This window comes from Colobus angolensis, unplaced genomic scaffold, assembly GCF_000951035.1.
Source record: "Colobus angolensis palliatus isolate OR3802 unplaced genomic scaffold, Cang.pa_1.0 Scaffold206, whole genome shotgun sequence".
NCBI classification, from domain to species: domain Eukaryota; kingdom Metazoa; phylum Chordata; class Mammalia; order Primates; family Cercopithecidae; genus Colobus; species Colobus angolensis.
The window spans coordinates 176,623-192,645 of record NW_012115222.1 but is presented as its reverse complement, the minus strand read 5'-3'; the positions used below and the strand labels follow the sequence as shown (position 1 = coordinate 192,645).

Sequence of the window (16,023 nt, the reverse complement as noted above, 5' to 3'; positions counted from 1 at the left end):
ATAAAATTTTGATTATTTCAAATATTATTGTCTACAAAGAAAATCTTTTAGAGTCTACAGATTTATTATTAAAAGTTTAGCAAGGATGTTGAACATAAGACCAATTTAGAAATCTAATTATATTTCTGTACATTGACAAAAGAAAATACAATGTAAAATATATTTACAATAACGACAAAGGTATAAAATATCTAGGAATAAATGTAACATGATGTATAAGATCTTTATGCAGAATATTCTAAAACTGTATTGAAGGACATTAAAGGAAACCTAAATAAATGTAAAGATATACCATGTTTATGAATTGGTATATTTAACATCGTAAAGATGTTGAATTTTCTCAACAATGAACAATAGGCTCAATGTAATTTCATTTAAAAACAGTTTTACTTGATAAGCTAATTCTAAAATTTAACTGGAAGAACAAAGGGTCAACGTAATGAAACACTTCTGAACTGGGTAAGGAGTCGTGTCTTAGCAGATTTTTTATTATAAAGTGATAGTAATTAAGACAGTGATGTATGACAGAGCTGGCATTACAGATTAGTGATGAAAGGACAGTCTATTCAATAACTAATATGGGACAATTTATTATCTCTACAAATAACTTAGAATGATGCCCTAATTCATACCAGAAAAGGAAATGCATTCCAAACACAGTACGAACCCTAGATTGAAAGAAAAACATACTTCTAGCAGAAAATACATATGTTCTTATGACCTCAGGGTATGGAAGGATTTCTTAAGTCATAAACAATTCATAAAGAAAATAATTAATAAATTGACAAATTAAAATAACTCAGACATAATAGAGAGTGCAAACAGACAAGTCATATGTTGGAATAAAATACTTGCAACACATATAACAAAAGATCAGTGTCTGGAGTATTTTAAAAAACTATCTCAAAAGAAGAAAAAGATAGTGACCTCTTTCCCCCAAAAGGGATATCAATTCATAAGCAGGCATTTTATAGAAAAGAAAACAAAAAAGACCACTAAACATGTTGAAAAGATGTTCCTCCTCTTAGTTTAACATATATTAAACCCACATTGAGTTACCATTTCACACCTTTCAGATTGAAAAAAGTAAAAAATCAGACAATTCCAATGTTGCTGAGGCAGCAGCATAACTGCTGGTAGCAGCGTAAATGACACAGAACTTTGGAAAACACAATGACATTAGCAAAGAAAGTTAATCATGTTCATAATCTATGATGAGCATTTCCTCTAGGTAGGTGCCTTAAAGACACCCTTTCACAGTGTACCAGGGGAAACGGGCAAGATGTAGCATTGCTTGAATGCACAGACAACTGGAAATAATCCACAAGTGGGCCAGAGTGCTCTTTTAAAGTGAACGTCACATTATGACACTCTTCTAAACCCTCAGTGGCTTCCTGTCACAATTAGAATAGAATTCCAATCCCCCTCATCATCTGTTTATCTCTCTGATTTCATGGGTGTCACTCTCCGCGGGTTCCTCTAGACTTCTTCCCTATCTTCCCTACTGCAGGGCAACCATGCTCCTTCTCAGTCTTTTGATGACTGGTTCTAAGTCAGCCTGAATATCACTTCCTTGGAGAGTCCTTTAGTTACCACCCCATCTAAATTAGTTTTCTCTATCTTACTCTCTGCCTCAGCTTTGTTTCCTATAAAACATATTAATTTTTGAATTATGTATTTATGTATGCACATATGCATTCATTCATTTTTTGGCCTGTCTTAAACATTAAACTAATCATCTCCATGAGAGCAGGGACTAAGTCTATCTCACTCATGATTGTAACCTCTGTGCCTTCTACTATAGCCTGGCGTATAATAGTTACTCAATAAACTTTTGTTGTATTGAGTGATTGAATAAAAACATTGTGTAAATTTTATCTGTGCCTATTTGAAGTGGCTTGTTGATCTGCAAATACATTTTATTAGCTCTAGTTCATTGAAAGGATAATGTGATACTAAAACAGTCACATAAATTCTCAATACTTATTTAGAAGGTAAAGGAAGTGTTTACCTGGTCTTATTTTTTATCTCAAAGATTTAACCAATTTGTGTCTGAATGCTTCCACAAAGTATTTTCAATGATTTTCTACACAATACATTAAATAGATCTTTCAACTAGACTAAAAGTCCTTCAATGCCTATTTAGAGATATATTAAACATGCTTAGGTTGATTCTAATACACATTTTTAAAAACCACTTATAGATGCTAACATAGAAATTTGATATTGAACACTCAAATATGCAGGTGACATAGGCTGGAGCTTTTTTTGCAAAAGGCTTGAATTTAGGTTGATGCAGGTTTTATTTCACTTTTATTCTATTTATCTATAATTATGAAAATCATATTTGTTTTATTTCAATTATGCTTTATGTATTTTACGTTTGTTTTAATATTTGTTTGTTGATACATTTTGATTTGATTTAATTTAATTTAATTTGTCCTGGTTAGAGCTTGAGCTCCAAAGAAGAATTTGCATGACAGTCTACTTAAGAGATGGATTCCACAGACAAAGCAATTCGAGAGGCACTTGAGGCTCAGCAGAATATGGAAATAATGCATGAGTTTTACATTTTATTTATTTTTATGTTTTCCCTTTGTTCTTTGTTCATCTAAATTTTACATTTTATATCACAGAATTATACCTTTGCTCAACTACTAATGCAAGTAAGATAGATTCATTTTAATAATAGATAGAAAAATTAAGTAACTTGGAAATAGATTATGAAACAATTTGCACACGTTCACTTTTTTAGTCTCTAAAACTTCTTTTTAAAAGTATTTAATTTATTTTCATAACCTGGCATTCTGATATGTGAATGCAATTAAATACAATGGAATTTCTTTGTTTTCTATTAAATTTTTGAAAGCTATAATTTAAAGTAGTTTTTGTGTAAATGATTTAAAACAATTTAAAAAAGAAAACAAGGATCATATTTAACTTTTGAATTTCTGGATATGGTACTGTCAAAAAGTAAAGTTTGGGTGTGGGGGTTATTCTGAGAAGTTTACATGAATACTACATTAAAGTTTACATGAAAGTTGGATGGAAAAACTTTCTTTTGAATATGTGATTTCGACTTATACTTAATTTATACATTCTATGAATTGCTAGATAATTATAATGAGATAAAATGAATAAAGCATTGAAAAATAAATTTTCATGAAAAATATGTAATTATTAGAGTGGTGTTGATGTGGATATTAATGTGTTAATTTGGATATTGATGTTTATAGCTAAAATGAATATGTTCTGAAATTGGCCGAAACTGCTATGAATCACTATGCAGTAAATACTTGAACTAGAGCACAGTTGGTACTATTTTAAATTTAAATTGGAAAGGCAAAAGGAAGGCAATTATCTTAATATTTTAATAATTATTATTTTAATAATAGTTCAGGTAATTTTGATACCAAAATCAATCTGGGGTTAAACGATTTGTTTTCACTTCCTATGAACCTGAAAGTAAGTTAAGAATTGAGGAATTGCATAGTGGCCAGTTATCCAGTACTAAGAAAGTACTACAGAAGGCACTAAAAATTATTTTTCCTTAATAGTAGTAATAGTTCTATTTGCTCAGAAGAGCACATCCCTTATTATATACCCCCTTCGAATCCACTGGTCAGGACGCCTAGGCTGTACTTTCTCCTCCCATGGCTGATCCCTACCTCCGGGAATGAAAAAGGAGCTCTCCAAGGGTCACCAGTTGGGTAGCTGAGGCCACCAGGTGGGCAGATGTGGATGGCCAGGCCCAGGCTGTACCCACCTGAGGAACACCGAGCTGGGGCTGTCTGTGGAGCTGCGTGGGGCCTCCATGTTGGCCTTCCTTGGGCTGCCTGGAGTCTCAAACTGGAACATCGTGTCACTAGAAGGCTTTCTTTTCTTCACCATTGTGTGCTTATTGATCCCCAAGTCAAGGAACAACCTTAAAAGCTCATTTCTGCGTCTCCCAAATAGTATGAAAATCTCTGCGTTTCAGCTTTGCACAGTCCTTGCATTGCAGGAAGCTCTTTCTTCATGTGACTCTTAATCTAGCTGAGGCTATTTTTTTTACAGTCAGTTAATGAGTAACATATCAGTGTGACACAGGGAGGTTTTCATCCTACCTATATTTGCTCTAAAGAAATAAATGTGTTTGGGAAATTCAACTTTGAGTTCACTAAGATGAACACCACTAAATCTGAATGTAGTCAGAAAAGCATGGAAAAGTAAACACCTAAACAAAACAATGAGGTGCAGAGACTGGCAGCATCTAAACAGGAAAAGCAGGATGCTTTTTCTAACCAGCTGATCCTGACCAACAGGGTGAGCAACGTGGATGTGCTTTATGTCTGTACTCACACAGGAAATAACCAGCACACTGTGTGTTGTAGCCAATGTTTGGCAGATGCCCAGCAGTTTTAAGGCTGCATTCCTTGGTCCTTGGGACCCGAAGAGTTCTGGAGTTCTTATGGAAGTGGTATACACAAAGTCAAGGGAGTCTCAACATCCAGGTTGCATATTTTGCTGGGTTACAGGAGGCTGTGGCTTGTACTCAAACAACAACAACAAATACAAACTAACAGTAGGAGACGAGAGTTCAAATTTTTCTCTGTTGCTTGCTGGCTGGGCAACCACAGGTGATCCCAACTCTGCTCTGTTTGATATCTGTTATGCTGATTTCACACAGGATTAGAATGAAATACACAGGAGAGTATGCAACAGAGATTTGCAATTATGTGTCATTATTGTTACCTAGATATGCATTTTGCTAACAAGTTCAGAAAATGACTTTCTTCATGCAACAAATGTTCATGTACGAGGAATACATCAGTGTCCCTCCACCCTCGTGACTAGCACCAGGGAAGGATTTGTTCCACAGTAGCTATGCTCTCTCTCCTTGTTCCACTCGTGATTAGTCAGTGACATTGCAGAATGGCTGGCTTAAGAGAAGTACATAGTTTCTGATTGTGGAAGAGAGCAAAGTTTCCTGGGAAATCAAAGCAGACCTTTAGCCTTGGACTCATTAGCATTTTGCTCTAACCAACTGCTAACCTGGCACGGACAGGTCTGTGCTGCTCTATGTGCTGTACTGACCCTAGGAACACTTTTGAAGTGAGTCTTTCAGTGATATTACATTGTTTTGGACAATATTTTCCTGCTGGGTTTTCTTGGTTTTAGCTCTGAATGCCCTAAATTCCAGGAACTCTTTAGTGCTGGGCAAACTGGGGCCGGTGGTCACCCTAGTACTGCTGAGCGCCCTCATGCTACAGTTCTGATGATGCACTGCCCCCAGCTTTCCTCCCTGTCCTTCCTCGACAGAGCATGGTCTATATTTCTCTTTCCTCTCTTATCTCTGTGCTGAAATTGTGTGTTGAAATCATATTGGAGACATTAAATAAGCTGTTATATTAAATTGCTGAATTAAACCAGTCACCATTCCTCATACAACAGCAACAACCTGCATGGGAGTTTCTGCTCCTTGTAAACAAAAAACAACTCTTACTGGCACAGATGTTAATAGTCAATGAAATATAGTCTGTTACTCTCTGTCTCATGCAGGTTTGAATGACACAGGGGTAATTCTTAAGTTAGAACAAAATGTCTCTAAAGGAGGAAATTCCAGTGTCAGTGAACAGTCTTTGAACTTATTTTTCAATAGGTAAGCTTTCCTCGTACTCACTCAATACTCAATCAACAAATACATATTTATTAGCAAAGCTCTTTGCTAGCTGCAGTGAGTGATATAAAAAGTTTTAAGAAAATGGGTTCTGGCTTCAACAATGAAGCTAGGATAAAACAATCTACATAACCGAAAAGTTAACTAAAAATAAAAGCGATAGAAAGGCAGTGAATTAGGCTAATATTTATTGAGTCTGTGTACTAGCTAATATCTTTCGAATAACTATAACATCTCTACTAGATAATTTCATATATAACATCTCATTTAATTGCTGCCCAAATTACATTTTTATAGATTAAAAAAATGATATCTTTAGAAGGTTAAACCACTTGGCCATAATTAAATAGTAAGCATGTGGTCATGCTGGAATTCATTCATTCATTCATTCATTCATTCAACAAGTATTTATTGAGCATTTACAGTTAAAAGGAGGCAAATCAATTGGGACTGGCATGACTTAAAAAAGTCTAATGGAAAATGTGGGGTTTGAGTTTCAATGTGGTGACATGGGAAAGGCAGAAAGGGAAAGAAGTAGCGCTCGTGAACAAATAAATGGGCATGGACCAGGTATGTGTGTGAGAGTGGAGAGTGTGTTGGTGAAATAGAGGAATAGTGAACATTTATCTGGAGGCTGAATTATGAAGGATACTGAATGCCAGTGTGGTTAGTTCAAACTTTATCCTGTAGGTAATGGAAATAAAATGATGAAAGGTGAGCTCGATGGCCATGTGCACAATGCTTTGGAAGCAGAATGAGATGAGCTGGTCCCTTTACTGCAGTCTGCCGGGTGATACGGTTATTTCAGTTAGGCAGCAATTTACTAGCCTATGGGAAGCATACTGAAGTAGCTAAAACAATATTGGCTGAACTCTTACGTAAGATGTTGAGTTAATCCTTATTTTAAGAAATGGTGTCAAAGGCGAGATTTTCTGAAAGTCTAGAGCAGGGGTCACAAACTCAAGGGCCTTTAGGAACCAGAAAGGTAAGTTTCTGGGGGTAGGGACAGAAGCCAGCAGAGTGGTGAACACAGGAATGCTTAGGCCTCCCTCAGGGCATTCAAGTTTTAAACACAACAGGTTCTGGTGAGGAGGTATCCTAAACCTGTCTGAGGGCTGGAGTCAGCTGGGGCTTGCTGGGTGAATTTCACTTCTTGATATGCGCTGCCTGTGATAAATCTGACAAAATGTGCAAGTAGTTATAGCTGGACTTTATGTTTAAATAGGAATAAGGTTTTGATAGTACATGACCAGCGAAAGAAAATGTGAATTCTGACAGCTTTATTTTCAGGATTAATGGCAGTTGACTGCTGTGCAGCCATCCACAGCCACTGCCTGAGCCCTTTGACTGTTGAGACACAGCAACTGCCCAAGCACTCCTAGCCTGTGCCACAGCTTTCATTTGTGTGTGTGCAAATTAAAACAAAGACCAGGTGGTCAAAGATAAACAAGTGGAATAGGACATTTATGTAAATATAACTACAAAAGGAACATGCACAGTGGCCAAAATGAATAATATACGATAATAAATAAAATACAACTGAAATAAAAATCACAGAGACTCTTTTATATTCTTCCATGGGAATTGAGAAATAATGTTGAAAGTCTTCTCGGCCGGGGCCGGGGGCTCCCGCCTGTAATCCCAGCACTTTGGGAGGCCGACGCGGGCAGATCACGAGGTCAGGAGATTGACACCATCCTGGCTAACATGGTGAAACCCCGTCTCTACTAAAAATACAAACAATTAGCCAGGCGTGGTGGCAGGTGCCTGTAGTCCCAGTTACTAGAGAAGCTGAGGCAGGAGAATGGCGTGAACGTGGGAGGCAGAGCTCGCAGTGAGCTGAGATCGGGCCACTGCACTCCAGCCTGGGTGACAGAGCCAGACTCTGTCTCAGAAAAAAAAGAAAGAAAGAAAAAAAAAGAAAGTCTTCTCAAGCTCTAGTTTTCTTTGCTTAAACCCTACAAATTAAAGTTTGGCCATAAGAATTTTTTCTTTCTTCAATGAAACAAGGTCCATAATTCAAAGAATATAGTCTTGTGCAACGATGATAATAATCTTTGGTTATTATATCCAAGCATTCTGGATTCCATAAATAAGAAACTAATATGCCTACTGATGCTAGGCTCGATGGATGGAAGGTGGGGAATTCATGCTTGTATATTCCCCTTTTCTTCCTCTCAATCCTTTTCCTCTACCTCCTCCTCCTCCTCCAGTTTTTACAGGTGTAGGATTTGGATACTGAGACATAAGATCAAACCAAAACAACCAGCTAAACAGAGCTTCAAAATGGAGTTTTCCAGAGCCATGGAATATTCATTTATACTTAGAAATAAACGAGATTTTCTCTACAAATAAGCAAAGTTAGAAATAGTTGTGCCTTAAGATTTATTTGATAAATTATGCCGTGTTTAGGCCATTATTAATACAATCAGCTTGTATACTCTAAGCACACAGTTCTGTGATTTGGATAAAAAAAACCTTGGTCTGGGCCAGGTGCGGTGGCTCATGCCTGTAATCCCAGCACTTTGCGAGGCCGAGGCAGGTGGATCACCTGAGGTCAGGAGTTCGAGACCAGCTTGGTCAACATGGTGAAACCCCGTCTCTACTAAAAATACAAAAATTAGCCGGGCGTGGTGGTGTGTGGCCTGTAATCCCAGCTACTCTGGAGGCTGAGGCATAAGAATCGACTGGACCTGGAAGGTGGAGGTTGCAGTAAGCCGAGATAGCACCACTGCACTCTAGCCTGGGTGACAGAGCAAGACTCTGTCAAAAAAAAAAAAAAAAAAAGACTTGGTCTAGTAAAATCACCTTGAATTTCAGATATCACCATGGAATAACCATGTATGGAAAACCGGTGTGTGGGTGTAAAGTAAATATATCCACATTCCTGGGGTTGGCTGTTTGATTTTTGATTTCATGGTTTAGAGTGTGAGTTTAGGGATCAGGTTGCCTGGAAAAGGGTGGCTTGATTATTTCATTGCTGTGTTATTTTAGAAATGGACTTAACTACTCAGAGCTTTTGTAAAAATGGGAATAATAATAATATCTATCTCAAAAAATTGCTTGGAGGACTTGATATAGTACGTGTAAACTTCAAGTATGAAGCCTGTACATAGTAAGCATTCAGAAAATATTACTGATGGTAATAACAGTGAAGATTATGATCTTTGAGCTGGTCATACTTCACTCATGTCGAGTGGAGTCATATGATATAAGTGAAAGATATGATTTGCTTTTCTCAATAGGACAACAGCTGTGTGTTTGTACGTGGTTTGTGGAAGACCTAATCCTAGAGGGAGGGAAAGCGTTGACAGTCGGGGCCCATGGAGTGTTGACATTGGTGATAATGGCTCTGCCAAGCAGCCTGGAATATTCCAGTCTAATTCATGGGCTAAAGCCTATCTTAAATCCCTTCCTTTCTCCTTCAAACTTCTTTATTCTAATGTTTTTATGATAAAGAAGGGAGGGGGTTGATTTCTCTCCCAAAGTTGTGAACCCTTTGAGAGGATGCAGAGAAAGGACATATGTTATCCTCTTGTCAGAAAACTATTACTATCTGTTGTAGGTCATGACATTAGAGGGAGTTTTGCCCCCAGCAGATTAGAAAATTGATTTTGCAGCTTCAGTAAACATGTAAGTAAACATGGCAAGATTGGACTTAAGATAATCTTTCTTTTTTTGTGTGCATTTGGGGTTTTAAGATATAAAGGTAAGAAATTTGAAAACCCAAGTTCCTATTCTAGTTTATCCACCAGCTTGGTAAGTCTTTTTAGTGCTTTTAACTGTATTTGCTTAAATTTATAAAATGAATTGAGATAGTTGATTTAAAAAATTTTGTTTGCAGAAATTTCTGTTGATTGATATGTTTATTATGTAAACAGTGGTGTATTGGTAAACCAGTTTTCCAGGAAAAAAAAAAAGCTTTTATTTGTAGCATTGGCCAATTTCCACAGTGTAAATACTCGCACCACAGCTGACTTCAAGCTGCTGACATGACACACGGAACGTGACTTTGGGAATTGAGCCTGTAATGAGCTGACAGTTGAGCAAGCATCAGCTGACTCCCGTACACTGCTGTAAACATTTAAACATTCACATTTGGTTGTTTGATAAAATGTGTACATTTACATTTGACCCAGATTTTAAAAAGCAGCATTCTTGATTTCAATAGCGTTATCATCTGTCAAATTGCATAGTGGTTATTGCATATTCTGCCTTTGTTTGATTTTATGCAAATTGATAATTATTTTCAGAGAATACTTCTGAAGATAGTATGATTATTAGTTTCCCCTATAAGGTTATTTTTTGTATTAATTTTATTGGCCTAAGGGATACATAACATTAATTTACTATTTTAACCATTTTAAAGTGTATAGTTCAGTGGCATGAACAACATTCACAACTCTGTCCCACTAAGGTTTTTAAAATATACTGGTTTTTTTTGGTTTACAAAACAAAATGTATACTCATTACAAACATTTTGAAAATAAACAAAATATAAAGAAGAAAAAAATCATCTGTAATCCTCAGCCACCAGAGATAATCACAATGAACACTTGATCATCACCAAAATTATGTTTTACTCTAAAGGATTATCAAAATCATTTGGTAATTCTGAAAGTATATCCAATATTCACTAAATACAGTCATTCTTTTCAAGAGGCCTTACCCTTCAAAGTGAGAAACAGACATATCTTCTCTGTTCCCTCCCACAACTGGAGCACCAGGTGCCAGAGTAGCGGAAACAGAATCAAAGACATGTTTGGAGAATTTTATGAAACAGATCTCAGAAAGATTTGTTTGGGAATAAACATACCACTGACCAAGATGCTTTTGAGATTAGTCTAGAAACTAGACGATAGAGGATATAGAGGATGAGATTTTAGAGCCAATAGGAACCTTAGAATGCATGCACTTAAAATACTTCCTGTTAGAGATCTATCACTAGTGGGAATAGGTCACTAGAATAGTTGGTGGCAGAGCTAGGGCTGCCTCCTGATTCATGTTCCACTCCTGACCTGATAATCTAGGTCTTCCTCATACCATGCTGCTTTGTAGAATTCCTTCCTGTTGTGACTCTTGAGAGAGTGAAAACATACCAGCAATAGCCCATCTATGTTAAATATTGTCTTTGTACAGGACAAGAGAGGGAAGTGATCCCTCAACCTACACTTCCATTTGCCACTGCTATTGTGTGAAGTAATTACATAGATATTTACTCTGAGGCATTAGCTGTGTTCGGTTCCATCATTAATTATAATACTTCAAAATGTCCACAATTTTCTGAATTTCAGGAATTTCCTCCCCATAGTTTGCAATTAGATCCAGACTCAGTACATACTTTGTTTAAAAAATGCAGACTCTCTGTTTGTATTCTTACTGTGCTACTTAATAACTGGAGGATTTGAAAATCTCTGTATTTTAGTTTCCTAATCTGTAAAATGGGAATAATAGTACCTACTGAATAGGTTTGTTAAGAAAGTACATTAGCTAATATTTGTAAAAACTTTAAATATTGCCTGGAACATAATAAGGATTTAGCAAATTTTATATTTATTTTGACCAATATTTATAATAAAATCATAAGGTCTTATTCAAAGTAACTATCGTTTTGGAGTTTTTAAAAAAGACTTATTAAGACATAATTTACATAATACAAAGTTCACTTGTTCAAAGTGTATAATTCAGTGGCTTTAGTACATTTACAGAATTGTGCAACCATCACCATCATCTAATTTTAGAATGTTTTCATCACTCAAAAGAAACCTTGTACCCAAGAGCAGTCCCTCCCCATCCTCCCTATTTTCCTCTTCCACTCTGCCCTAGGCAACCACTAACCTACTAATTTACTTTCTCTCTTTAGAGATGAGACATTTCATATCTCATCTATACATATAGAAAAAGTACCTATTATGGACATTTCATATATAGATGGAATCATACTATCTGTGATCTTTTGTGACTGTCTTCTTTCACCTACAATGTTTTCAAAATTCATCTCATTTTGTGACCCAAAATATTCTATTGTATGGATATACCACATTGTATGTATCCATTATTTAGTTGATGGAGATTTGGATTGTTTCTACTTTTTGGCTATTAAAAATAATGCTATTATGGATATTTGTGTACACATTTTTATGCAAACACATGTTTTCAATTCCCTTGATTATATATCTAGGAGTGAAATTGCTATATTTAACTTTTTGAGGAACTGACAAACTGTTTTCCAAAATGGTTGTAACATTTTACATTTCTGGCCAGCAGTGGATGAGAGTTCCAGTTTCTCCACATGCTTGCCAACACTGCTTTTTGTTTTTGTTTTTGATATGACCATTCGAGTGGGTATGAAGTGGTGTTGCATTGTGGTCTTGATTTGCATTTCTTTGCATGTCCTTGTTGGCCATTTGTATATTCTTGTTGGAGAAAAATCCATTCAAATCCTTTGCCCCATTTTAAAGTTGGGTTGTCTTTTTATTATTGACTCGTATGCTTTATATATTGTGGCTACAAGTTCCTTAAAAAATGTGACTTGCAAGTATTTTCTGTCATTTCATAGGATGTCTCTGCACTTTCTTCATGGTGTCCTTTGAAGTACCAAAGAAAGTTTTCCATTTTGGTAGAGTCCAATTTATCAATCTTCTCTTTTATCACTTGTGATTTTGGTGTTGGGCCTAAGAAATAATTGCCCAACCCAATGATTATTTACTCATATGTTTATTATGATTTTTATAGTTTTAGCTCTTATATGAGGTCTATGATCTACTTTGAGTTAATATTTGTGTATGTTGTAAAGTAGGGGTCCACCTTCATTCTTTAGAATATTGTCCTGGCACTATTGTTGAAAAGGGTATTATTTTCCCATTGGATTATCTTGCCCATTTTGTTGAAAATTAATTAACCATAAATGTTAGTGTTTACATGCACACATATGCTTATTGTGGCACTATTCATAATAGCAAAGACTTGGAACCAACCCAAATGTCCATCAATGACAGACTGGATTAAGAAAATGTGGCACATATACACCATGGAATAGTATGCAGCCATAAAAAAGGATGAGTTCATGTCCTTTGTAGGGACATGGATGCAACTGGAAACCATCATTCTCAGCAAACTGTCACAAGAACAGAAAACCAAACATGCATGCTCTCACTCATAGGTGGGAATTGCACAATGAGAACACATGGACACAGGAAGGGGAACATCACACACCGGGGCCTGTCGTGGGGTGGGGGGAGGGGGGAGGGATAGCATTAGGAGATATACCTAATGTAAATGACGAGTTAATGGGTGCAGCGCACCAACAACATGGCACGTGTATACATATGTAACAAACCTGCATATTGTGCACATGTACCCTAGAACTTAAGGTATAATAAAAAAGAAAAAAAAATTTTAAAAAATGTTAGTGTTTATTTCTTGGTAACTATTTTAAACAATATACATAGAAACGTATTCAGAATTAATGAATTTGATTATCTCTGTTCCTTTTGAAGATCTTGTGTTTTTATCCTTAGACGTAAGTCTAAGGCCAAGACTTTTGGTACTTTTCCTTAATTCTTCCTGATAATCCTGAAATCATAATTTTCTAGCTAGTTGTTTACTTCATCTGTTTGTAATAATGGCAATAACAAAGAACACTAATAATGATGATTGTCAACAAAATCTTAAGGCATTTAGAAAGCATGAACTTAAAGACAGGTAAAGTGAAAGGCTTATACACTATTATGTAATAGTTTGTATTTATGTTGCTGTTGATTATATATATTTCTTCAATTTAGCATTCACCCTGCTATTTTTTGAAACAGTGAAGTGTAGCAAGACGAGGCCAAATTCAGAAGAGGTGACTGAAACGGTGCTGCCCGATCAAAAGATAGCTGAGCTCACAGAATCTTTTAACATGTGAGTCAGGTGATAAACATGCAATTTATAGCTGAAGAAATGCATGTGGCTAATAACAAATGAAAAAATATCCTCTACTAGTAATAAAAAACAAAGGAGGAGACCCAATTGGGTAACAAACTGGCCAGGAGTTGTTGAAATGTCTCCACATTTGGGGTGACGGTGGTAGGCTTAACGTGCTTATGTGCAATGCTGGGAATGCTTCTGGGAGGTAGGTATTACACTCATTTTGCAGCGGAAGAACTCAGGCTCAGAGTGCCTATTGAACTGATCTCATGTCCCACAGTATGTGACACTCAAACACAGATATAGAAGCTTACCAACTCCTCCACAGCCACAGTGAGCAATTAACCCAGACAGGAAAGACATCATTTTGAGATTTTGGGTTAATTAGAGTTAGAATGGGACCTCTGCCCAAAGCACCTGTGAAAACTCTACAGCGTGAGGTAGGGTTTGGTGACTGGGCTGGGCCATCATGGGAACTGCAGAGCTCTGGGCAGTTTATATGAGATAGCACGTTTTCGTGTTTCTTGTTAGATTTTCAGAAATGGAAGATGAGGAGCAGAGGGAATTTATTCATTGTGTAATTTCTATATGCCTGGCATTTTACGTATAGAAACTTATTCAATCCTCTTAGTAATGCTAGGAGATAGATTTTTTTTGTTTGTTTGTTGTTTATCATTTTGGAAATAAGAAAACTGAAACTCAAGAGAAACTGTTTCTTTTCCTAGTTGACACATTCAGTTAAATGGCAGCAGAGCTGGGATTCAAATGCAGGTTTGTAGAATCCAAAGCCCAGTCTGAAAGGAAACTAGAGATCTTAATCTTCCCACCCATTTATATTTTATGTTAGGTTTTCACTTCCCATCACGCCTCATCGACAGTGTTTGCCTTCACAGTGTTTGTGTGTACCCTTCACGTGTCCTTCTGAAGACATTCTATTTATTGCCCCAGCTCTGGGCTAAGCCTAACGACCCTCCAATACAATTATTTATTCTTTGGAGATAGGATTATTTGAGGGATTTTATAGCAATTATAGTCAGAATAATAGAGGAATTTTTAAACAAATTAAATATCTCTACATATACTTGTTACTCTGCTATCAGTTGTACAAAAGTTAAAGTAAAAAACAAAGCAAAACCCCCAAAATCAAAAATCTAACCCATAGCGCCTGCTTACAAGGAACTTATAGAACCTAAGCCAAACCCAAACCTACCTTTCTAAATTAAAAGGAACCTAAAACCAAAATGTAGACAGTTGACATGGCAAGTGTGACTTAATGCAAAGATCGTACAATCCTAGTTTTCCTGAGCTGAAATGGCAAATACTGAGTTCTCCCAAACACACTGAGTCTTAGATTGCAACTGTATCTTTCAAGCCACTCCTAGCATTGCTCATTGCCGTCTCCACTTGAATTCCCCTTTTCAACTTGAGTGACATAACAAACCTCAAACTTCCAGTTTTGTGCAATACAGCTATAAGCAAAACGTACTGGTATCAGAGGTTTCTGAGGACATTGCAGTATGTGGGATCATTCTTGCTTTTGTTCAAGATCCTGATGATAAACAAGGAAAATTCCCCCAGTGGGCAATCAAAGACATTCTCCATGTGGACACAGTCTGTCCTGAAGATACCAAAAAGGCCTTTTACACTGCAGAAGCCACGCTCTACTCCCAAATGGTTTTTCCAGGTCTGAGACCTGTCACTTACAGTTTCAGGTCTGGACCCACTGGCTTCACTTCTCTCCCGTGGAACACACTCTTCCAGGGCATGAGCTGTGCTTGGAAAGTTTGCTGAATGTTCCTTTTTGCTTGTAGGACTTGCTCTCTCCTTGCCATCTTCTAGAGACCAGGTGATCTTCAAGAAACTCTGGGGAATATCAGGAAAGAACTTTGTATTTATACCAGATCTGTCCAACCACAGCTCTTTGAGCCACTCGGCCTGCTCTTTGCTCGCAAGTGCTATCTCGGAAGGTTTCTCTTTTGGAGTCTGCTCAGAGGGATGAGACCAGCCGCACTTGAAACCCACATGTGTGAGACATCAAATGACCATGGAAACATTCAATGTGACTTTTAAGATAATGTTAGGTCTTTGCCTTAAGAGCTTCATCTTATCTCGATGTTGACTTGGAGTCACATCACTGACCCTTTACTCATGATGACGTATGTCTTTCCCCAATCCTGATGCCTTTCTGCACTTTAGAAGACAGTCATTGTGTGTTACCTCAAAGGCTCCACCGCAATTCACACTAAATGGTCCTCAGTTGTCCTACAAGTTCATGACTATTCATTACATAAATTAAACACACCTAACGCTACTTTGATATTCACTATTGAATGGCATGATCAAGGTCTTATCACCTGTGTCTCATATGTGCATTCTGTAATCAGAATATATATTTCTCTTTAGAGTATGTTTTGTGTCATATTCATCATGATTGTTTTCTCACTGTGGAGACT

At 36.8% G+C, this 16,023-nt stretch overlaps 1 protein-coding gene across 2 annotated transcripts in view; it reads right to left on the bottom strand.

Annotated features, from left to right (window-relative positions):
* GRAMD3 (GRAM domain containing 3) overlaps positions 1–15,638 on the bottom strand; it is a 131,029-nt gene extending 115,391 nt beyond the window's left edge. The window contains exon 1 of one of the 2 annotated variants that reach the window (XM_011942080.1): positions 15,275–15,638. In XM_011942080.1, coding sequence (XP_011797470.1) covers positions 15,275–15,402 — 128 coding nt within the window. In that variant the 5' untranslated portion in view covers positions 15,403–15,638. Of the gene's footprint in view, positions 1–3,766; positions 4,023–15,274 lie in introns of those variants that run through there. The other variant, XM_011942081.1, reaches the window with a different exon arrangement.
* Between the last annotated feature and the right edge of the window lie 385 nt (positions 15,639–16,023).